Below are 23,512 nucleotides of genomic sequence, written 5' to 3'. Positions count from 1 at the left end.
AGGTAGCTGGGACTACAGGCGCCCGCCACCACGCTCGGCTAAATTTTTGTATTTTTAGTAGAGACGGGGTTTCACTGTCTTGATGGTCTTGATCTCCTGACCTCGTGATCCACCCTTCTCGGCCTCCCAAAGTGCTGGGATTACAGGCGTGAGCCACCACACCTGGCCTACTATGCCATTTTCAGAAAAGGACCTCTTTTGTCTTTACCTTTTAAAAGAACAATATGCCCAAAAACCTAACACTTAAAAAAAATTTGTATCTTACTGTTGTTGGTTTTTAATAGACATGCTCTAAAAACTCAGTGTTGCTGTAAGTGTAAAATATACACCAGATTTCAAAGATTTAGTATAAAAAGGATGTAAAACATCTCCCTGATAATTTTATATTGATTTCATATTGAAATAATAGTTTCTATATACTGAATTATATAAAATGTTAAAATTTCATCTTTGCTACTAGAAAATTTTAAATTATATATGTGGCTTACATTATATTTCTATTGGACAGCACAGCCTTAGAAACTTGGTAATTTTTTAAAGCAGAAAATAAAGGTATGGTTTTACTTATAATTCTACACAGATTAACATGTGTCTTTGGACATTCTGCACAAACTCTGGACACACAAGTACAAACCATCTGCAGCTGCTGCATGGGTGTCATGGATGTCTGCCTGTACTTTGGAGGTCACGCTAATTCTTCGGGCTTTTCTCTCAATTGTGCAGGGGTCTGAGGAGTCTGCATAAGAAGAAACAACGCCAGAAAGAAGTGATCCAGTCTTTCAACTCCAAGAGTGAACAGGCTCACAAGATCTTTCGTGCAACCCACGCAGTTGAATGCATTTACCCTTCCTATTACTTCATGTTACCTTTTTAGCAAGGGCAAGTACCATATTTAATACTGCTTTTACAACTTATACAGAGCAGTGGTTCTTACGACTTTTTCCATCTTCTCCAATTACATCTTGTCCCATTACTTAGAACAAATGCCCTATTTCACTGTTTTCTACTTTTTAATGGATTAAGGGTACAAACTCAGTGATAGCAAATATATGTCAATGTGAAAGCAAAATTTGGGAAAATATACTTTAGCAAGTATCTGATTAAGCAATAATTATTTAAAAATTATGGGTACTATCCATACAGTAAGGCTATTAGAATGATGAAATGTGATGAAAATGACAGGATTTTTTTTTTTTTTTTTTGAGACAGGGTCTTGTTCTGCTGTCCAGGCTGGAGTACAGTGGCACAATCATGGCTCACTGCAGCTTTGATCTCCTGGGCTCAAGTGCCTCAGCCTCCCAAGTAGCCAAGACTACAGGTGCATGCCACTACCACGCCCAGCTAATTTTTTTAATTTTATTTTTTGTAGAGACAGGGTCTCACTATGTTGCCCAGGCTGGTCTCAAACTCCTGGCCTCAAGTGATCCTCCCACCTCAGCCTCCCAAAGTGTTGGTATTACAGGCAACTGTGTCTGGTGGATTTTTTAAATATAGCAGTACTTGAAAAATCAGAACCAACTCGATATTATATACTGACAACCACGTGCTCCCAAATCATTTCCTGAATTCCAGTTACCTATGTGTGCAGAAGCCCAGCAGACACCTTGCAACACAGACAAGAACTGTAGGCATCCTAATATCTTGCTAGAATATTGTTTCTATAAATTTATAGTTTATTAGTAAGCAACCCTTTGTATTAAAAATGAAAAATGGCAGCCTTTATATTATTTGCCCTTAGGAACCAAAGAAAGATCTTGCATTTTCTAATCAATTCTGAGCTGACAGTACAACTCATCTTTGGAAATCACTGCTCCAGAATCCAAAGCATGGTGCTCAGGTACTTAAACACTCCATTGTCCAAGTAAACAAAAGCAGAGTTAATGTCTCCTTAGGCTCCAAAGAATAAGGTAAAGTTCTGTTTCTTAGATTTGCAAACTACTTCTACAGAGTCACATACCTTATCTCACTAACTCTTACAACCTTGGGAGTACTTGGCGGGATTGTCCCTCTGTGGTGCTCAGATTGCGTTTGAACAAGGTCGGGTGGCCAAGATGACCAGGACCAGTGCTCAGATTGTGGGACACCAAGGTCAGTGTGCTTGCTTGCTTACTGATGAGGATTGGGGGAACTTTCTAAGCCCACTGAAGAGCACACATACCCACTGTATTGTTTAACTACAAAGTCCAATCTGCCACTGTTATGAGTTACTAATAAGGGTTGGGAGACTTTCTAAGCCCGCTGAAGAGCACGTACACACTGTATTGCTTAACTACAAAGTTCAATCCAAAAAGGCTTGTTCCTCTGTCTCTTTCTCTCTCTTTCCTTCTGTCTCCCTCATATTCTTTCTCTAATTATCACACTTACTATTCAGATCAACTATATTCCACTTGGATTTCTGCTATATATCTGTAATAACTCCAAGACATTTATTCAAACCAATAAACCTATTCTACCAGTAATTTGTGTTTTACTGGTTTATCTTTTTTTTTTTTTTTTTTGTATTTGAGTGGTATTGCAAGCCAATCTGTGCTAAACTATATGTACTTTTAGAAAAGGCCGATTTAGTTTCAAATACAAAATGAGAATCTGCAAGTGCTTAATGGAAAACAAACTTGATTTTATGGAGAAAACTAAATAGCTTTTATAAATCTGATAAAAGCCTCACCAAAAAATGATAGAATTTAATTAAGTTCTACTGTTTCTAAGTTTTAACAGAAAAAGATAAAAAAACGGGTTAAAGACAATTTGGCATATAACAGAACCATTTATACTTTCACCAATAATATATATTATTATAGAATTACAACTACTAAATTTCTAAAATAGAAATTCATTTATAGCGAAGAGGACTGTTTGAGATGGCTTCCTAGTCTCCTTTTTATTAAAAGGGTATATATGTAGAGTATAAACTGCTTGGGGTAGGAGTCATGTTTTCCCTTTGTAACATCAAGCATCTATCTACATAATACATAATTGAGATACGCACTGAGCATTCAATACATATTTAAGAAATTGTAATCGAAATCCCATTATAACTAACTCTAAGGGACTATCAGTTTTAGCAAATTGTATTTGAGTCAAATGAGCCATAGAAGAGAGTCTTTCAGACCAGGAACAGTGACTTATGCCTGTAATCGCAGCACTTTGGGAGGCCGAGGCAGTAGGATCACTTCAGCCCAGGAGTTCGAGACCAGCCTGGGCAACATGGCGAAACCCTGTCTCCACAAAAAATACAAAAATTAGCCAGGTGTGGTGGTGTGCGTCTGTAGTCCCAGCTACTCGGGTGGCTGAGGCAGGAGGATGGCTTGAGCCTGGGAGGTCGAGGCTGCAATGAGCTATGATCATACCACTGCACTCCAGCCTGGGCGACAGAGCAGGACCCTGTCTCAAAACAAAAACAAACAAACAAAGTCTTTTTAGTGTAAAGGTACCTGTAGAGAGCTAGATGAAGCTTGATATTAATGGGACCACATCATGGAATATTAATGCAAGCCTTGTTCAATTCCCAGCTAAGGAGGATACCAAACAGGAACCTCCCACCTCGAATACATGGTGTTGGTCCCAAAGACAGAAGGCAAAATGACTTTTTTTTTTTTTTTTTTTGGAGACAGCATCTCGCTCTGTCACCCAGGTTGGAGTGCAGTGGTGCGATCTCGGCTCACTGCAACCTCCACCTCCCAGGTTCAAGTGATTCTTCTGCCGCAGCCTCCCAAGTAGCTGGGATTACAGGTGCACGCCACCATGCCCAGCTAATTTTGGTATCTTTAGTAGACACGGGGTTTCACCCTGTTAGACAGGCTGGTCTCGAACTCCTGACCTCAAAGTGATCCTCCCTCCCTGCTGGGCCTCCCAAAGTGCTGGGATTACAAGCATGAGCCACAATGCTGGCCTCAGAATGACATATTAACACGAACATCACCATTGCTAGAAAACCACAATCTGACTATACAGGATCCTGGCAGCAGATCCATTTCATTACCCCAGGAAAATTTCTTCATATTTCTTTTTTCATGGTCTTTCATATCTATTCCTTTGTCAAGTGTCTGTTCAAGTGTTTTACACCTTTTTTTATTGAGTTGTCTTTTTATTACTGTGTTGTAGAAATTCTTTATATACTCTGGATACCATCCTTCATCAGATACGTATTTTACAAATATTTTCTCCCAGTCTGTGGTTTGCCTTTTCATTTTCCTAATAGTGTCACTTGATGAGCAGAAGTGTAAAACTTTAATGAAGACTAATCTATCAATTGTTTTTCTTATTGCTTCCTGCGACCTGTCTAAAAACTTTTATACCTATATTGCAAAGATATTCTGTTTTGGAAGCTTTATAGTTTAACTTTTATACTTAGGTGTATGATCTATCTCAAATTTGTGTGTATGATGTGAGGTAGAGATCAGACTGTGTGTTTCTTCCACATGGATATCCAGTTCTTCCCAGCTCTGCCTGTTGAAAAAATGTTCCTTTCTCTATTGGTTGCTTTGGTGCTTTTGTCAAATATCAAATGACAGTGTGACTGGGGGGTGTAAACCTGGGCTCCCTATTCTGTTCCAGTGATCTATGTCTTTATTCCTATACCAATATCACTCTGTGGTTATTGTAGCTTTATAGTAAGTCCTGAAGTTGGTTAGTCTAAGACTTTTTTTTTTTTTTTTCTTTTTTTTGAGACAGGGTCTTGCTCTGTCACCCAGGCTGGAGTATGGTGCTGCAATCACGGCTCACTGCAGCCTCAACCTCCTGGGCTCAAGCAATCCTACTGTCTCAGCCACCAGAATAGCTGGGACTATAAGTGAGGCTGCAGTGAGCTATTTTTAAATTAGCTCTACACTAATACACTTTTAATACACTTTTAATTATACCTTGTCTGGCTAATTTTTAAATCTTTTTGTAGATGAGGTCTCATTATGTTGCCCAGGCTAGTCTCGGACTCCTGAGCTCAAGTGATCCTCCTGCCTTGGTCTCCCAAAATGCTAGGTTTACAGGTGTGAGCCATTGCACTGAGCCAGTCTAAGACTTCTGGCTGCTCTTTTTCAAGATTGTTTTGGATGTTCTAGGACTTTCTGTATTTCCATATGAATTTTATAATCAGTTTGTTAATTAAAAATGCACTACCACCTAATGGGGTTATAATTGGTATTACACGGTATCTATACATAACCTTGTAAGAACAGGTATCTCAAAAATATTGATTCAGTCAGTTATGAACATGGTATATCACTCCATTTACTTAGGTCTTCTTAAATATCCTTTGACAATGTTTTATAGTTTTCAATGTATACATCTCTGGATAAATTTATTCCTAACTGTTACATGGTTTTTGATGGCATTGTAAATGAAATTCTCTTTTAAATTTTATTTTCTAAGTGTTTACTGATATTGTAAAAATATGTTTATATATAGACTTTGCATCCTGAGGCCTTGTTAAATTCACTTATTAGTTCTAATAGTTGTTTTTCAGTATCCTTAGGATTTTAAAAATAATTATGTCATCTGTAGTATATATAGTTTTATTTCTTCTTTTCCAATATTTATTTATTTATTTCTCTTACTGCATGGGCTTGGAACTCCAGGTACAACGTTGAATAAAGGTGGTGAGAATAGACATCCTTGCCTTGTTCCCAATGTTAGTAAGTTCAGGATTGCATTATTTAAGTAATAATGGTAGCTAAAGGTTTTTGAAAGATGCCCTTTATGAGACTAAAAGAGTTCTTTTCTATTCTTAATTTGTTAAAAGTTTTTGTCTGTCAGGAATGACTGTTGAATTTTGTCAAATGTTTTTCCTGTATCTGGTGAAACGATCACATGCTTTTTCTCCCTTTGTTTAATATGGTAAATTACACTGGTTGGTTTTTTAATGCTTTTATACCAAGATTACATTCCTAAGCTAAACTCAACTTGATCATGATGTATTTTTTTTTTTAAATATATTGTGACTTATTATAAGTCAATGAGATAGAAAACAGAATTATGGATTTTTTGTTTCTATGTTCATGAGGGATATTGATCTGAAATTTTGTTTTCCTTTCGTGAGGGGCAGATACATAATGTCTTTACCAGGTTTTAGAATCAGAGTTCTGCTAGAGCCATAAAAAAAGACGGGGTACAACACCAACAGCGAACCCTAATGTAAACTATGGACTCTGAGTGATTACGAGGTGTCAATATAAGTTCATCAATGGTAACAAACGCACCACTCTGGTGTAGGATGCTGATAATGGGGCAGGCTTTGAATTTGTGGGGGCAGGAGGTATACGGAAAATCTCTGCAACTTCCTCTCAGTAATATGAAAAGAAAATGAAAAAACAAAAAAGAAATATGGGACGCATTCCCTCCTGTATTTTCTCAAAGCATTTGTGTAAGATTGGTATTTTTACTTTCTTAAATATTTGGTAGGATTTACCCACCAGTGAATCTATCTGGATCTGGAGTTTTCTTTGTGGGGAAAATTTTGATAGTAGATTCAGTTTCTTATATATATATATATATATATATATATATATATACATATATATACAAACACATACTTACTAATATTTACTGTTTTGTCTTGTTTTCAGTTTGGGTAGATTATATGGTTCAGGAAATTTGTCCACTTTATCTAAGGTGTCAAGCTGCCTGGCATAAAGATGTCCATCACTTTCCCTTATTATCATTATCATTGTAATGGATAACCCATCTTTCACTTTTGATTGTCGTAATTTGTGTTCTCTTTTTTTTTTACAGATCAGTCTACCTTGAAGTTTATTGATTTTGTTTACCTTTTCAAAGATCAAACTCTTGCTTTGTTATCCTTCCTTTCTTCTACTTTGTTTTTACTTTGTTCTTGTCTTGTTTCTTAAGGTAGAATTTCAGATCACTGATTTTGGATATTCCTGTCTTATATGAGCATTTAAAGCTATATGCTCCCTTCTAAGCACTGCTTTATTGCATAGGAAAGAATTCTGCCTTGCCCAAAGAGAGGTCTGGCTTTGTCCCTGGCTCAATACCTTGACATTTCCTGAGTAACGACAGTGTCTGTTATTATGGTGGGTCCCTCAGACCACATGATATGGTTTGGCTGTGTCCTCACCCAAATCTCATCTTGAATTCCCACGTGTTGTGGGAGGTAACTGAATCATGGGGGCAGGTCTTGTGATAGTAAGTCTCACGAGATCCGATGGTTATTATAAGGGAGAGTTTTCCTGCACAAGCTCTCTTTAAGATGTGACCTGCTCCTCCTTGCCTTCTGTGATGATTGTGAGGCCTCCCCAGCCATGTGGAATTGTAAGTCAATAAATCTCTTTCTTTTGTAAATTGCCGAGTCTTGGGTATGTCTTTATCAGCAGCGTGAAAACAGACTAATACACCACACCTATAGGGAGTTTATGCTGAGGGATGGCTCATGGTGCATGTGTATTCCACCATTTCTAATCAACTTGGTCCTGTTTCCAGGGTAAAAACTTTCCAATGCACTCCCTTAGATAGGGCAATTCCTCTAAGACAGCTCCTTGAATCAATGAACTAAAGTTTGTCTGGCGATACTTCTTTAGTAGACATTCAGGCAAAATCAAGTTTAAAGACTCTGATTTTATGAACCCAAAAGACTAAATTGATCAATGGTAACTATACACTTCAGTGACTTTCAGCAAGAAACTGCATATAATGCTGCCAAAGTGCCAAATCTGGCACTTGGCAGTCATCCACTAAGATGATTCTTTGTATCATTTTTAGAAATCAATAAAACCATTTTTTGGCCAGGTGCGGTGGCTCACGCCTGTAATCCCAGCACTTTGGGAGGCTGTCACTTGAGGTCAAGAGTTCAAGACCAGCCTCGCCACCATGGTGAAACGCCGTCTCCACTAAAAATACAAAAATTAGCCGGGCATGGTGGTGGGTAATCCCAGCTACTCAGGAGGCTGAGACAGGAGAATCGCTTTAACCCGGGAGGTGGAGGTTGCAGTGAGCTGAGATCGCACCACTGCATTCCAGCCTAGGTGACGGAGTGAGTCTCCATCTCAAAAGAAATCAATAGACTGTTTTTAAATGCAGATCAGATGAAACATCCATGGTAATATTAAACAAAAGAAGAACAGATACTGTGTTGCAACTTATAAATGAAAAAAAAAAAAAAAAAAAACCACACTGTAATGAGCTTAATACACGTAGAAAACTATTCAACCAAAATTTAAATAATTAGGTCAGGTAGTATTTAGATAGAATTTATATATTCTTTAATTAAAAGTAAGTCTGATGAGATGTTAAATGTTATACTCTCTGGTAATTTTTTTTTAAAAAATAAGGCATTCTCCACTATTCTATGTGTCTTCACAATCAATCTACCTGGAGTTGCTTAAGGCAAAAAGAATTAAAATATTAAGAATGAGGCAGAAAGTTAATCTACATTCAATGACTACTTATTTATGAAAGAATGAATAAATGACAGGGTCTCTGTCGCCTAGGCTGGAGTGCAGTGGCACGATCTCGGCTCACTGCAACCTCCGCCTCCCGGGTTCAAGTGATTCTCATGCCTCAGTCACCCGAGTAGCTGGGACTACAGGCGCGTGCTATCAGGCCTGGCTAATTTTTGAATTTTTAGTAGAGACGGGGTTCTGCCATGTTGGCCAGGCTAGTCTCAAACTCCTGGCCTCATGTGATCCGTCCGTCTCGGCCTCCCAAAGTGCTGGGATTGCAGGCATGAGCCACTGCATCTGGCTTAAATGATTAAACATGTAAGTTCAATTAAAATTAATTTTTTAAGATATGGAAATGCCAGTTAAACATTTGGTATATAAAAATAAGAAGAACACATTTGATATCTTTAATTTTAAATCATTTCTATGTAACAATTATCCGGAAATGATTCCTTCAAACCTTGGTTATGTAGGATTTCTTTTGTTCTTGATGGGAAAACACCTAGTCGCTACTAATTGCTATGCTCCCCTTTTGAGTACACAGGGATTCTTTTGTTGTCTGAAAAATAATCTTAAGTCTACTGCAAATCTAACTTTCTATTCTCACATTAGACCTTTAAAATCCTCATTATTTTATGAGAATTATCTTTTAGGGTTATAGTTTTTACAATGCTAAGTAAATTTATAATGTTAACTATGTAATACAGCGTTTCAACTTCTGTTTGTAAAAATTATATATTCCATCAAATTACCTCTGACAGTAATTCTAAGAGTTACTAATTTCAGTACTTTTTAAAAACTAAAGTTTGGGGACATTTCATTATTGCCACATTAACACCAATATGGTAAATTTGTTGAGACCAGTAAGCAACATGGTGACATCCCATCTCTACAAAAAATAAAAAAAATTAGCCGGGCATGGTGGTGTGTGCCTACAGTCCCAGCTACTTGGGAGGCTGAGGCAGAAGGATCGCTTGAACCCAGAAGGTCAAGGCTGTAATAAGCCAGGATTGCACCACTGCACTCTAGCTGGGCAGCAGAATGAGACCCTGTCTGAAAAAGAATAAAAATATGGTAACTTTATGGTGAATAAGTTAACCTCTAGTGGAAGTTTCTTCAGATATAAATGTGAAATCCCAAATTATTTTGATATTTATTTCTATCATATTTGTGACATTTTTCATACTCACCTTTTTTAGATGGCTTGGGTGGTACAATTGGGCCAGGTTCTATGTTGTCATAAAAATTATTCATGGCTTTTGGATCAAAGTTTCCTATAAAGGAAGCAAATTCATCAGGCATTTAAGAACTCTTTTTTCCTGTTATTTGATTTTTTAAACGAAAATATGTAAATAAAACACATAAGGGAAAAAATGTTTTCCAGGATTTCAGAACTCATCACATAATTCTATCCTCCCAATGAGATTGTGTTTTCATCGCTATGAGAAAAGACCCAAGAAAACCACTACATAGATGTATGTCTACAATGTATTACACCTAAAGGAATATTTTTCTAATTGTAAGGCTAGTCTCCTTAGGCCGGATTAGGCATGTGGGCATTTGGGGAGATAAATGAAGAGGAGAAATGAAAGGATGGTTGAACTGTTTTCTCTTTCTGCTTTTGATTTTTAATGAACAAACCGTGAGAAAGAACACTTAAATAATGAAAGCTTACTTTCATATTTTTCATAATTTACCTTAAAAATTCATTATAAATTGAACTATGGAAGAAGCCAAATATAAACATTTACAAGGATTAATCAAGTTATATTTTGAGACTACTGAACAACCTCAATACATGTGAAATAACATCAACAGTTTATGTATTCTTATTTTCAAGAAAAGGAGAATCTTAAATGTTAAATGTTTCCTAAAGATTTATCAATGATAAAAGGTGCCAGTTTCAGAATAGATAGAACAATACCTGAGAATTTTGTCTTGCCACAAAATTTTCACCTGTCTTCAAATGTTCATTCCCTGGTCTAGTGTCTATTTCAGCCACATCTCCTGCCGTGTCTCCTCCAAGGCTGGTTTTGATCTAGTGCCAGTTTTGGGTGCTGCCTTCACTTCTGTGAACCTATCACTGTGCTCTGCTTGTTCTAAACAATTACGGTTAACTGTAGCCATACTTATTTATAGAAGATGCTGTATGGTACTAACACTGATAGTTTAAATATATGATATCTCTTGATTTCCAGATCTACTTTTTTTTTCCCCCAACACGTTTTCCTTACCAAAAATCACAAAAAAAGCTGGTTTTCATAAAATCATGCACTGATTTGCATCTATTCTAAATGCTTATTTCCCTGCCTCCCCCCTCACCACCAAAAAAGGTTTAGATTCCTTCCTTAGCTTAAAAGTTTAGATTGGGAACTCAGTATACAAAGTTTTCTGCAGTGTGGAAGAGTAGAATTTAGTATAAAATGGATACATTTAGATTCGTTATGAAAAGAGATTTAGAAATGCCTAAGTATCCCAAAGAGCTCATTGTCCAATGCAGACAAAAAACACAGCTCTTTGCTTGTAAAACCTTAATAGTGGTTTCCCTTGCAGGCCCTTTCACAAATGTTTTATCCACTTGAATATGCTGTTTTAAGATAATTTTCTGAAAATAATTGCTGTGATAGCTCATAAAAGCCACAGTGCTATCTGATGTATTAATTGGATCTTTTTATGCTTTAAGAAGCTGCATATGTATTTCTTCAATTACTGGTTACAGCTCATGTTCTAATTTCTAGATCACAAAAGGCTTACTATAAGTATCCTAACCAAATGTTTCACTGTTTTGCTTCAAAGACCACACAAGTAGAAAAAATTGATGCAATCTTGTAAAATATAGTAGCAATAGTTTATGTAACCCCTACATCATGCATAGTCATTCTTTGATTGCTTCAAGTTAGTGGGCTAGAGAGTGACTAGGCTTCTGCAAATAACTTTAAGGGTACCTGACTAGATTGCTCAATTTTCACATTCAAATTTGCTTCTGTCTGTTCAGATAATGCCATGTCTTTTGGGTTCACCTGCCACTAATCTTTAATCTCTCTCTGTTTTTTAGACCAAGTCTCTTTCTGGTGCCTAGGCTGCAGTGCAGTGGTGCAATCATGGCTCACTGCGGCCTTGACCTCCTGGGCTCGGGTGATCCTCCTGCCTTAGCCTCCCACGTAGCTGGGATCACAGGCACATACCACCACACCTAGCTAATTTTTAAAAAACGATTTGTAGGGATGAGGTCTCCCTATGTTGCCCAGGCTGGTCTCTTAACTCTTAGGCTCAAGTGATCCTCTTGCCTTGGCCTCCCAAACTGCTGGGAATACATGCATGAGCCATTGTGCCCAGCCTACTGTTTGTTTAATCTTGCCTAAAAATGGCAATGAGATATTTTATTATATACTCTTAAAACACTGTAGAAACTCTTAGCTGCCATAATCAAGAAAAGTAAGTGTGGGGGATGGGGGGGCAGGAAAGCTGATTAATACACAGAATCGTTAAGAAAAATTACATGTCAACTTTAACGTAACAAAACACTTGTATATAGCTGTATTTTAAAGTTAGACGAAGACCTACTTTTTATGTGTCTGTTGGCTGGGGTTCCATATTGTATTTCTTACATAAACCACACCCATGATGACCTACAGCAGAGGTTGGCAAACCTTTTCTGTCAAGGGCCACATAATATTTTAGACTTTGTGGACCTGTGATAGAGTCTCTGTTGCAAGCAGTCAACTGTGCTGTTGAAGCACAAAGGCAACCACAGACAATTTGTAAACAAATGGGCATGGCTATCGCTCCACTAAAACTTTTATTCACAGAAACAGGCAACAGGCCCTAGTTTGCTGAACCCTCATCTATAATTCTGATTGCTTTAGAATGGAGCAAGAAAGATATTAAGAACACTTATAATGCAATTTGAGTACAGAATCCTTTTAGACTTACATGATTTTCTCCCTTAACCTTTTTCAGTTGTTTTCACCAATATCTAATTCACAATCCCTATTTTTTGAGTGATCTGCCTTTGGCTTTCATAGAAAGAGCAACTTTCTCCTTCATGTCAGTTTATGAAACATTAAAATGCAGAAATACAATAACTGGTATAAACAGGTTTGGGGACAGAATCAACTCTTGGTAAGCAGACAATTAACCGATGGGAGCAATATTCATAGGCCTACCAGAATGCAGCCTACTAGTCAAAAGTATGCAGCAGCTGTGGACATCAGTCAGTATATTTTCCACAGAAAATGAAGACCATCTCTAATCTGATGAGTTGGGTAAATGAAAGTTTAAGAGAGCTTCTGCTGTAGTATACTTCTGTAAAAAAATCCAAAAAACTAAAACTATGATTATAGTTGAATGTTTTCACATAACATAACATGAAAAATAACATATAGAGTTTATTTTAAAACTGAGAAATCTGATACTCTGATTTGGGATCCCTTTTTACAGATACTTTAGATGTCTATCACATAATATGAACTCTACTAAGTTTTAGAATTAAAACCCATCAATTTATAAAATATTCACAGTAAATGACAAAAAAAGGATAAATGCAAAGTAACAACAGAGAACAGTCTAAATGGTAAGAACTTGATGAAATTGCCAAAGTAAAACTATTTTTTCATCCCCAAATCTGATCCATGACCATGGGACAGGGCGATCTCTTTACCAGGATTGTAATCTTATCATGGATAAAAACTGTCTCTTAAATCTACAAAACCAAAGTTATTGCTATTTAAGCAGCTTAAAATACCACACTATTACTTATGGTTTACCAAATAATCAAGTCTATACCTCTAGATTGAAGGAGGTCAACTTCTTTCAGTGTACAGTCAACATTTATCTGGAGTTGTCTGTTCATGCTTCTCAATCTTGTCATTTCCTCAGGCTAGTAAGAAAGGACCCAAAATAGCAATTGTGGGAAAGTCATTATCAAGCTCAACATTTAAGAACTGCGTTTCATGTTAATTGTAATGATTGGGTATTACCAAGAATATGGCCTTAGTCCATAAGAGGGCATGTTTAAGAAGTCCTATGTGTATGTTTTTAAAGGAATAGTCAGGTAAAATGGGGACATCAAAATGGCCACATATAAACAAAATCTGCATATAAAGTGGCGAGCTGCAACAGTGGACTGTGTTCTACCATACAAGATACTACCATTTTAATCACAGAGCACTGAGAATATTTTGTTTCTATGTTTTCATGGTAAGGGAAAATGTAAGAATCAACCTTTTAAACGAGTCATATCCATGATCTTAGTCTTGTCCAGCCTGGTAAAAATTACAACAGTATGGTGTTTACCAGAATTCTCTCATTCCTTCTTCTTAACAATCTTTTAAGGTAGGTACTAATACTGTGCCCAATTTGTAGATGAGGAAACCGAGGCACAGAGAGGTTATATACTTCTCTTAAAGTTATAAAGCTAGTAATTGGTAGAGCCAGGATTTATATAAAAGACTCCTATATAAATTCATATATAAATATTTTTGTCATCTTTTTTTCTAGATTGAAGGAGGCAATTACTCTAGTGCATGAAAACTTCAGAAACAACTGAATTCCATTTTTTCCCCAACTTTGTTTTCTTCTGCCTCCACCTCTTCAGGCCAGCCCACTCCTTAGGCCTTTCAAGGGCACATATGAGGCACTGAAATGTGAAGAGAGTCCTAATCTTCCATTCAATAAAGCTTTTTGGAGGCCTTTACTTCCCATGCCATTCTTAATTTATTTTATACATACATGTGTATATATGTGTATATGTGTACATATATACACGTGTACATATGTGTGTGTATATATATGTGTATATATATATACACATGTGTACATGTATGTACAGTAAAAAAGTCAAAGTTTAGAATCTAGAGGCTGAAATACTGAAGCTTTCAGCACAGCCCAGTTATTAATGACTAGGGTGATTTTAACTATAACATATAAAGTGAAAAATTAAATATCTGCTACTCTAGGAAGGCAGAACAAAATCCTACTCTGTTAAAAACATGTACTTTGCTGAACGCTAAATATGTTAATATGCCAGTGAAAGAAAAATGAGCAGAAAGGATATCTTAACTCATATGATGTTAGGAGGTATTATCAGAATAACTGAGAATGCCCATTAAATAAGCAGGTATCAAAGTTTAAAATAAGTGATAAAAGGCAGAATATAATAGCTACAATTCCACAGAATGCTAGAGGAACAAAAAAAGTCATTCAGAAATATTTATTATGGACTGCCTTTTCTAATTCCTATGGGCTAAAACTATGTGACATTAATGTGTAAAATGCTTTGTGCTTTGCCTCTCAAGCAATATTCAAATAGTTTAAAATATATACTTGAACATTTAAATTAAAGATAATGTATTTAGTTAAGGGCTCCAGACAGTGATGCTGTCTTCCTAGGAACACATGGAAGAACCTATCGGGAAAGTCAAGCACCTGAAAAGGATGATCTTTTCCATAGGTTTTAGGGAGTTGGGGACAAGAGAGATGTTTCAGCCACAGTGGCCCTAAACAGTGAAGCGGCCACCACACATTTGCTCATAACAAAAAACATACTCTCATCAGGCCGGGCGCAATGGCTCACTCCTATAATCTCAGCACTTTGGGAGGCCGAGGCAGGTGGATCACTCGAGGTCAGGAGTTTGAGATCAGCCTGGCCAACATGGCGAAACCGTCTCTACCAAAAATACAAAAATTAGCTGGGCGTGGTGGCGCATGCCTGTAGTCCCAGCTACTCGGGAGGCTGAGGCAGGAGAATTGATTGCACCTGGGAGGTGGAGGTTGCAGTGAGCCCAGATTGCACCACTGCACTCCAGCCTGAGCAACAGAGCGAGACTCTGTCTCAGAAACAACAAAAAGTACTCTCATCAACAGGCTCATTTCCAAAGATAGTAGAAGCACTCGATCTTACTAAGGGTTTATCAGTAAGATTCCTATGTCCTTTTTCATATAGCTTCTGATTAAACTGAGGGGGGAAAAAAGCAGTTTCTGAGAAATTACCGCCATTTGTCAAAAGTAGTTTTTGTGGAGAAGGAATTTCAAAATTGGGTATGTATAATTCAAAGTTGTCTGTAAGATAACAGGATGTTTGTAGCTAACATTTCAAAACAAAAAACGGTAAGCTTTTTTTCCAAAGCTGGCATAGACCAGCGTCAGAGACCACTGATGTTCTTTTGTGGCTTGGCCTCAGTTATGCCTCTGGGACTCAAAGCTGTGGGGCAGTCCAAAAACCTAATCAGAACAGGAAGAATGGGGGGAAATAACTTGAGGGAGGGGGCAACTGGCAGCTTTCTGCATATTAAAATCTTATCTTTCAAGGTAAAACCTACATTTCCCCCTTCTCCTTGAAACTGTTTCATCTATAAACTTTATAGGCAAAAAGCTAACATTTCTATCTCAATACTCTGAAAGTACTTATATTTTCTCTCACACTCAAATACATATAGACTCACAGATATACCTATCTCATTTCACATGCAGATCTAAGAGATGGCATCTTCGTCAGCATTTAATACAATGCTTTGCAAATAACAGATTAAGGGAAATGACACCATCATGCATCTTACATGTACTTCTGCTCTCCTTAGAAAAAGATTATTTCACTGCTACTCTAAGTTTCTACAACTCCCCCTACCCCATAGCTGGTCACAAATGTGCACTGCAGTATCATTAGGCAAGCAGCTTTCTAATCAATTTTGTATACACTACCTGATAAGCAATTTGTTTGAAAACTTGAAGGTAGCAATGTGTGCTTTAGTAGCAAAAACATCAGTTCTCTACTGGGTATTCCTATACACAAGTGGGACAATGATAAGGCTAGCCATCTACTGATTACCTACTTCATGCCAGGCTTATTACATACACTGTCTCTTTATCTTGACAATTATTATAATGTACCTGCTATAATTCTCTTTTACAGATAGGGAAAATCAGATGTAGAGAAGTCAGATATAGCCAGTGAGCACCTGAGCAATTCTGACTCCAAAGCCTATGTGGGCTCTCTTTCCACTATGTCATGGTTCTTCAAATGAGCCTTGATGAGCAAAATGGGCATTCTGACTAAATGATTTATTTCTTGATTAATTTCTTACATAAGAATAATCTTATATATGTTCCTCAAGTTCAAAGGAAGTCAAAGTACAAAATGCTTTAGATTTGTGTGTCTAAACCTCAAGCAAATTTTTCTAGTATTTTGCAACCAACACTTTTATAAGAACACTTACTATTTGTTGGGCATTGTGTAAACTGCTTCACATAAATTACCTCATATAATCCTAATAAAAATCCCGTAAGATGGGTACTATACCACACATTTTATAGATAACAAGCATAGAGAAAGTTACTTATCCAAGGATACATGAATGACACAAATAGAAGTAGGATTCAAACTGGCACCTGACTTGAAAGCCTACTCACTGTCTCAACCACCACGTACAACTGTCCCTCTGCCGTGTACTACAATTGTCCTCCATTTTACTCTAGGCTTGGCAACACATGGGAAACACACTTAAATGTCTTATCTCTCAGATGTTAGCACCCACATGAACTACCAATTTCTCAGTCTGGGGGATGGCTACATGGGGGTTCATTATACTATTTTATGTATCTTTGAAATTATAATAAAACTTTAAATTACAGCCCAGGGCAGCAGTTTCACCAACTTCTCTTTTTCCTTTCTCAAGAAGATAGACTGGGGACCAGGTGCAGTGGCTCATGCCTGTAATGCCAGCACTTTGGGAGGCCGAGGCGGGCAGATCACAAGGTCAGGAGTTCAAGACTAGCCTGGCCAACATGGTGAAGCCCCGTCTCTACTAAAGATACAAAAAATTAGCCAGGCGTGGTGGCGCACACCTGTAATCCCAGCTACTCGGGAGGCTGAAGCAGGAGAATCACTTGAACCTGGGAGGTGGAGGTTGCAGTGAGCCGAGATTGTACACCTGCACTCCAGCCTGGGGGAAAGGGTGAGAAACTCTGTCTCAAAAAAAAAAAAAAAGAAAGAAAAAAAGAAAAAAAGATACGTCAATAAGAGCTCTGATATAAAATCTGGGTTTTTTTTTTTTGTTTTTTAAGTACTAACCTATGCTACATTAGACAGTTCTCCACTTCCAATGAAAAACAACAACAACAAAAAAACCCCAATATTTTATTTAGCAGGGATTATCACACAGCAAGTAGTTGCTAAATAAAATGTATATGATTAAAGAAAATTGGCCGGGCGCGGTGGCTCAAGCCTGGAATCCCAGCACTTTGGGAGGCCGAGACGGGCGGATCACGAGGTCAGGAGATCGAGACAAATACCATTCTTTACGACAGAGGCACATACTACTAAAAATACAAAAAAAACCCAAAAACCCAGCCAGGCCCGAGGTGGCGGTCGCCTGCTCCAGTCCCAACTACTCGGGAGGCTGAGGCAGGAGAATGGCGTAAGCCAGGAGTGGGCTTGCAGTGAGCTGAGATCTGGCCACTGCACTCCAGCCTGGGCAGCAAGGCATAAGACTCTGTCTCAAAAAAAAAAAAAAAGAAAATTACTATGCTAAGAAAATTTGTTTATGCTCTACAGGTACCTAAAGGTTTCCAAAGTACTCAATCACCATAGGTGGATTATATGGGTTATGTTCTTCAATATCTTCCACAATCAGAGGATTCAATTAAGATTTCAAATGGAGAAAATGAGGCAGAAATTTGATTTGTAGTAACATCACCTTTCCATTAAAGATGGCTCTGTTATTTTTCCATTGCTTTAAGTAGTTAAAATCTTCCTCCTCACTTCTAATATTGACTATACTGAGGACTATAGACGATATTACAAAAAAGTCATTAAATTAGTGAATATGACTATTTCTCAAGACTCTCTTTCTCAAAAACTCCCACTTGTTCCCTGTTACCAGCAGAATAAAGTTCAAGCACCTCGACCTAGCATTCAAGGTCAAAGCCCCACTTACCCTCTGTTAACTCTTCAGAAATCTCATGCTTATGCCAGGGAATTGTAGTCACTGTCTCCTAAAAGTCACTCTCCATCTTGACTTCAAGCCTTCATTACCTTATTATTGTTCTTTTCTCTTCTAAAATGCCTTCCCCTTTTCTCTCTGCCTATTGTTTAGGGCAGTGGTTCCTCACTCTTTTTTTCCTTCAATATAATAATCTTATGAAAATCTGATGAAAGCTATAGACCCACTTCCCGTATTAGACACACTTATGAAACTCTGCATATAATTTCAGAGAATTCACAGATCCCCTATGAAGCCAAGAACCTCAAGTAGAAACTTCTCTATGAGGGAGTGGCTGCAGACATGCTGACTGCAAGAGCCCTGACATATGCCCACTTCTCTAAACCTGTAAACTCAGAGATTGCCCTAAGTTTAGAGAGGGTAGGAAAATGAGGAAAGGCTTCATGGAAAAAGTAGAGGTTAAGTTGAGCCTTGAAGAACAGAACAGACAAGATTTACATGTGCAGAGCTTTTTAGAAGGGCATTTCAGCAGGAGGATAATGTAAGAGCAGAGAAGTGCATTGAATCTGCACAGAAACGAGTTGATGTATGAATTCTCTCATTACCCATGAACATATAGAGCACTTACCACACTGTATTATAATTATCTGTTGATGTATCTATTTTTCCCACTGGTAGATATGTACTAAGCATCTAGCATAGTATCACATTTCATAAACTATATGCACAAAACTGCTAAATGTTGAAAGGTAAAATGATAGGTTGGATCATAGCTTGTGAAGTCACAAGATTTTAAACATGTTTCAAAATTATCAGTTGCTTGGGATCGTTAGAACTCATATACATTAACCATGTTAAAAATATATTATCTGAATCTTTTCATTAGAGCAGTTCCCTTTAAGACTGCTATCAATCAATACTGTTACCTCAGTTTCTACATTTATACTTAACAAAACCGCTCTGCCTTAAAATATTCTACAGTCAACACTTCCCCAAAACTCATATTGATCTATTCTAAATCATCTGAACTAATGTACTTATAAAAATAATTTTAAATGTTTAAAAATATATATATATCATACGCTTAGAATAATAAATGAATACACAGAATAATTCATCAAATTTTTGGTCAGTGTGCACTTTTCTATTTTGACAGAAAGCAATTTACAAATAAATGAGATGCTATACCTTGATTATTATCATCAGTGTTTGAAAATACTGATGAGCCTATGGAATTTGCATACATGAATTATTTTGACAAGAACTACTAAAGGCAAAAGTCCTTCATCTTTTGTTTTAAAAAACAGCAACAACAACAACAACAAAAAACCCAGAACTCTGTCAGGAATAAAACCTAAAGAAAAATAAATGACCTGATAGCCAAAATCCCGACCCACCTATTAACACATCTAACAGATCACTTACCGTAGGGATCGCAGTGGTGCAGCTGACTCTTCTGAGCCGTCTCTGCATCAGGTCATGCTCCATACCGTTAACTTCAGACTTCAACCGCTCTAGCTCCTCTTTCTCAAGTTTCAATTGCTTTGCTAACCTCTCCATCCTTGCTCGTTGATGTAACAGCAAGGCTACAGCATTATAGATAACGTCATTGCAGAGAACAACACTGAACAAGTGACTGGAAAATTTCGATATGTATTACTAATGTATAAAAGACTCATTCAACTTGGGGGTTGGCATTTACTCTCATGTCTTTATAATGCTATGCTGCCTCCATATCTGCTTCAATTTAGCTCTCTGAATGCTATCAAAGTGACATCACCTGAACATCCCTCTTGTTCTATTGTCCTAAGATTCTCTTTATACTTGTGTGTGTTTTGAACAGGCTGACTACCAGGCATACTTAATCATTACTTCCCTTCTTATATACTGAAAGAAAACTAAATTCTCAGGTATCTTGAAACAATCTGAATAGACGTTTTAAAAACTCTATATCTAATTTAGGTCTACTATTAGCTAATCCAATAATTCCACTTCTTATATATTATTTATATGTAAATATCTTTATGCCCTCTGGGCCATCCTCTTTAGAAAAGATTCAGATTCTTTCATTTGATGAACTTTACTCCATTTTCCATGAATCTCTTTTTTCCTACTCTGTAGTTTGTACTTTTGACAATTTCCATTTCACTTGTATTTTTTGCTCTATGAATATTCTTTCTAAACTAAGCCTTATTAGGCCTACAATTTCATGTTTTAAAACAAAGTCTATAGATGACTCTGAAGCACTAACTTCATTCTTTTTGTTTGTTTCAGACAGTCTCCCTCTGTTGCCCAGGCTGGAGTGCAGTGGCGTGATCTCGGCTCACTGCAACCTCTGCCTCCTGGCTTCAAGTGATTCTCCTGCCTTAGCCTCCCGAGTAGCTGGGATTACAGGCGTGCGCTACCACACTTTAGCAGAGGTGGGGTTTCTCCATGTTGGCCAGGCTGATCTCAAACTTCTGACCTCAGGTGATCCACCCACCTCAGCCTCCCAAAGTGCTGGGATTATAGACGTGAGCCACCACACCCGACCACTAACTTTATTCTTAATAGCAATGCTACTGCCCAACATTTAATACTAAACATTTAATTAAAACTAAACAGCTAATATATTTGAATGGGAGATTGCTGCCTCACCACAGAAATGAAATTTCATAAAAGGGTTAAAGTTTACCTTGTGTGTAGGCATAGTCATCTGATCCAGAACTAGAACTCCTCTGATATTTATGGCTTCCCTTTTCTCCCCCAGAGCCTGGTATCACTGAAATGGGCTGAATAGGTTCTGGTGCTGCAGAGCGCTCTTCTTGGTCCACTAAATTTAAAAGATTTTCAGTCGTTGCTCGGCCTACGGTAATTTTAAAAACTGTAGTTGGGTTTGGTATCACTCGAGGAGATGGTGATGGAGTACACGAAGGTCCAGTTGGCTGTGTGTATGTAATATACACAGGATTAACACTAAACGGAGGTTTTGGTTGACTAGATATCCCTCTTGAAGGAGAACTTGAAGGTGGCGTGGTGGCTGTGTATAGTGAGTGTTGATTCCGTGGAGATGGTTGATTACTGATGGGTGAAGGACTCCTATTAATTGCTGTCCCAGGTCTTTGAGAAGGTTCAACTGTAATTTCTATCTTCTTCATGGAACCTTTGGATAAACTAGATGCTGTGTATGGAAGATAGGCTACTGAATGGCTTCCCTGTTTCTGATAGCTAGGAGGTCCTTGTTGATATGGATGGGGTGGAGTAGTTGAAGGACTAGGTGGCATAAAGATGTGGCCCAACTGGGAAGGTTGCACTTGATGCTGTGGAGAGCTGAAGGGTGAAGGACATTGAGAAGGAGGTGGTGAATGGTAAGCAGACTGAGGGATCTGCTGCTGTTTGGGAGAATACTGAGAAGGTTGATAGTTCTGTTGGTGTGGATAAACAGGTAAAGGACGCTGGCTATAGTGAGGCACTGGGCCCTGTGGCGAGGACTGCCACGGTGTACTCTGAGGAGTTTGTCTTCCTGATGAACTCTGAGATGTCTGTCTAATATAAATAGAACCAGGAGATCCATAGAGATTGCTTGGAATTTGTGGAAGAATTTGTAAAGCTCTTGGTACAGTCTGTCCAGAAGGGAGGTTCTGGGATACTGTAACAGTAATTGGATTTGTACTATACCGAGGTATGTGCATGTATGAAGGAGGTGGCGGTGGTGGTGAAGGCCCTTGCATAGCAGACGGATTCATTCCTGTTTGCATGGAAGATGGCTGTTGAGGTGGCTGTGAAGGAGGAGTAGCTGCACTTCTGTTCTGTTCATTCATAAAAAATGGATTGTAGTTGGGAGTAGCAGCAACAACAGCTGGAGCTGAGTGTGGTTCTTGAACTAAACATATCAGCTGTTTACCTGCTGCATGCTGTGGATCAATATGTCCATCACTTGAGCTATGTACCAGTGTTCGACCACCATTAAGTTGGGCTCCATCTCCTGGGTGATAGCTACTAGGAGAATGGACACCCAGGTTAATATGTAAAAGGCGATTTCTATTCATCCTATTGTCATCTGGACTATGGTATTCCATATATAAGTATTTGCTACTCTCCTGGGAAAGGGCTCGGCAACAGGCTTCAAGATTGTTGTTATTCTAGGGGAGAAAAATGGTAAAAGTAACATTGGCAACATTAACAAATTCTAATAGTGGAAGTCAGGCTTTGCCAGAGAGTTATGCAAATACTACTGTCACAGAATAAATAGAGAGCAGTATCTTAACCACAAAAAGCTTCATGGTCATCTATCCTGAAAAGGAGATACCAAACGATCCATATTACTTTACAAACATTTAGCTCACATTACTAGTACTACCACTACTGCTACTGCTACAGAAATGTAAAGTACCTACTAATGAACACTGTGACTCAACCCCAAGTTTTCTGACTCCAAATCCAGGACTCATTTTATACTTGTTGCATCTCAACAAATTAAAATGTTGGGCTTATCTCGGATTCACCACAATTGCTGCAATATAAGTATAAGTAATATCCATGATTAATATTTAAATTGATAAAAAACATAAAAATAACCATGCTTTAGTTTTTAAAAGGCACTAAAACCACAAAAGGAGAAAAAGAATTACAATAAAATTCCTCAAGAGTTAAAACAATAAAAATTCTAAAGCAGCCCTCATTTTTCTTTTACCTAAATTTATCCTTGAATAACTTCAACTGTCTGAACCATTATATAAGATTTAAGCAAAATGAATAAGTATTAAAAAAATCCATAACTTAAACTATGGCTCCATGACTTTGCCCGAGTTAGGGTAATTTAATTAAAAACCTGGTGTCGACTGCCTTAATTAAATTCATTCATACTCTCACAGTCTCGAAAGTTTTTACCCGCTGAAAGGTGTCTTGGTATACTTTCAAAATCACTGAAAGATGTGAATTGTTTAGTTCTACACACTCACAAAGAAGGTAATAGCAAACTGACACTTTAGAAGTTCCAACTGACAGTAATCAGACTAATAAAAGGCTCCCTCTTTGTAAAATTTTAATATATCAAAAAGCAGTTTTCTATTGAAATACAGAATTCCAAACTATTTTACTAGTGTAAGACACATATTATCCACTGCTTTTGAAGTAATCCATAAAAGTTTCCCAATTATTGTGACTTTCTCTGTAGTTCATAAATATACACAGAGATATGCACAT

General features: G+C 37.6%; 1 protein-coding gene across 13 annotated transcripts in view; it reads right to left on the bottom strand.

Moving 5' to 3' along the window:
- TAB3 (TGF-beta activated kinase 1 (MAP3K7) binding protein 3) overlaps window positions 1–23,512 on the bottom strand; it is a 61,668-nt gene that overhangs the window by 5,728 nt on the left and 32,428 nt on the right. For 5 of the 13 annotated variants that reach the window (XM_003917541.3, XM_021932568.2, XM_021932570.2 and 2 more), the window contains 5 exons: window positions 21,003–22,449; window positions 19,754–19,914; window positions 13,176–13,269; window positions 9,581–9,664; window positions 635–736 (listed from right to left, as the gene is read on the bottom strand). In XM_003917541.3, the coding sequence (XP_003917590.1) occupies window positions 635–736; window positions 9,581–9,664; window positions 13,176–13,269; window positions 19,754–19,914; window positions 21,003–22,449 (1,888 nt within the window). Of the gene's footprint in view, window positions 1–634; window positions 737–2,470; window positions 3,382–9,580; window positions 9,665–11,639; window positions 12,716–13,175; window positions 13,270–19,753; window positions 19,915–21,002; window positions 22,450–22,704; window positions 22,821–23,512 lie in introns of those variants that run through there. The other 8 variants (XM_017954163.3, XM_021932571.2, XR_004180551.1 and 5 more) reach the window with 8 other exon arrangements.

The sequence above is a fragment of the Papio anubis genome, chromosome X (assembly GCF_008728515.1).
Source record: "Papio anubis isolate 15944 chromosome X, Panubis1.0, whole genome shotgun sequence".
In the NCBI taxonomy this organism is placed as follows: domain Eukaryota; kingdom Metazoa; phylum Chordata; class Mammalia; order Primates; family Cercopithecidae; genus Papio; species Papio anubis.
The sequence above is the reverse complement of the archived record's forward strand: the minus strand, read 5'-3'. Positions and strand labels throughout refer to the sequence as shown.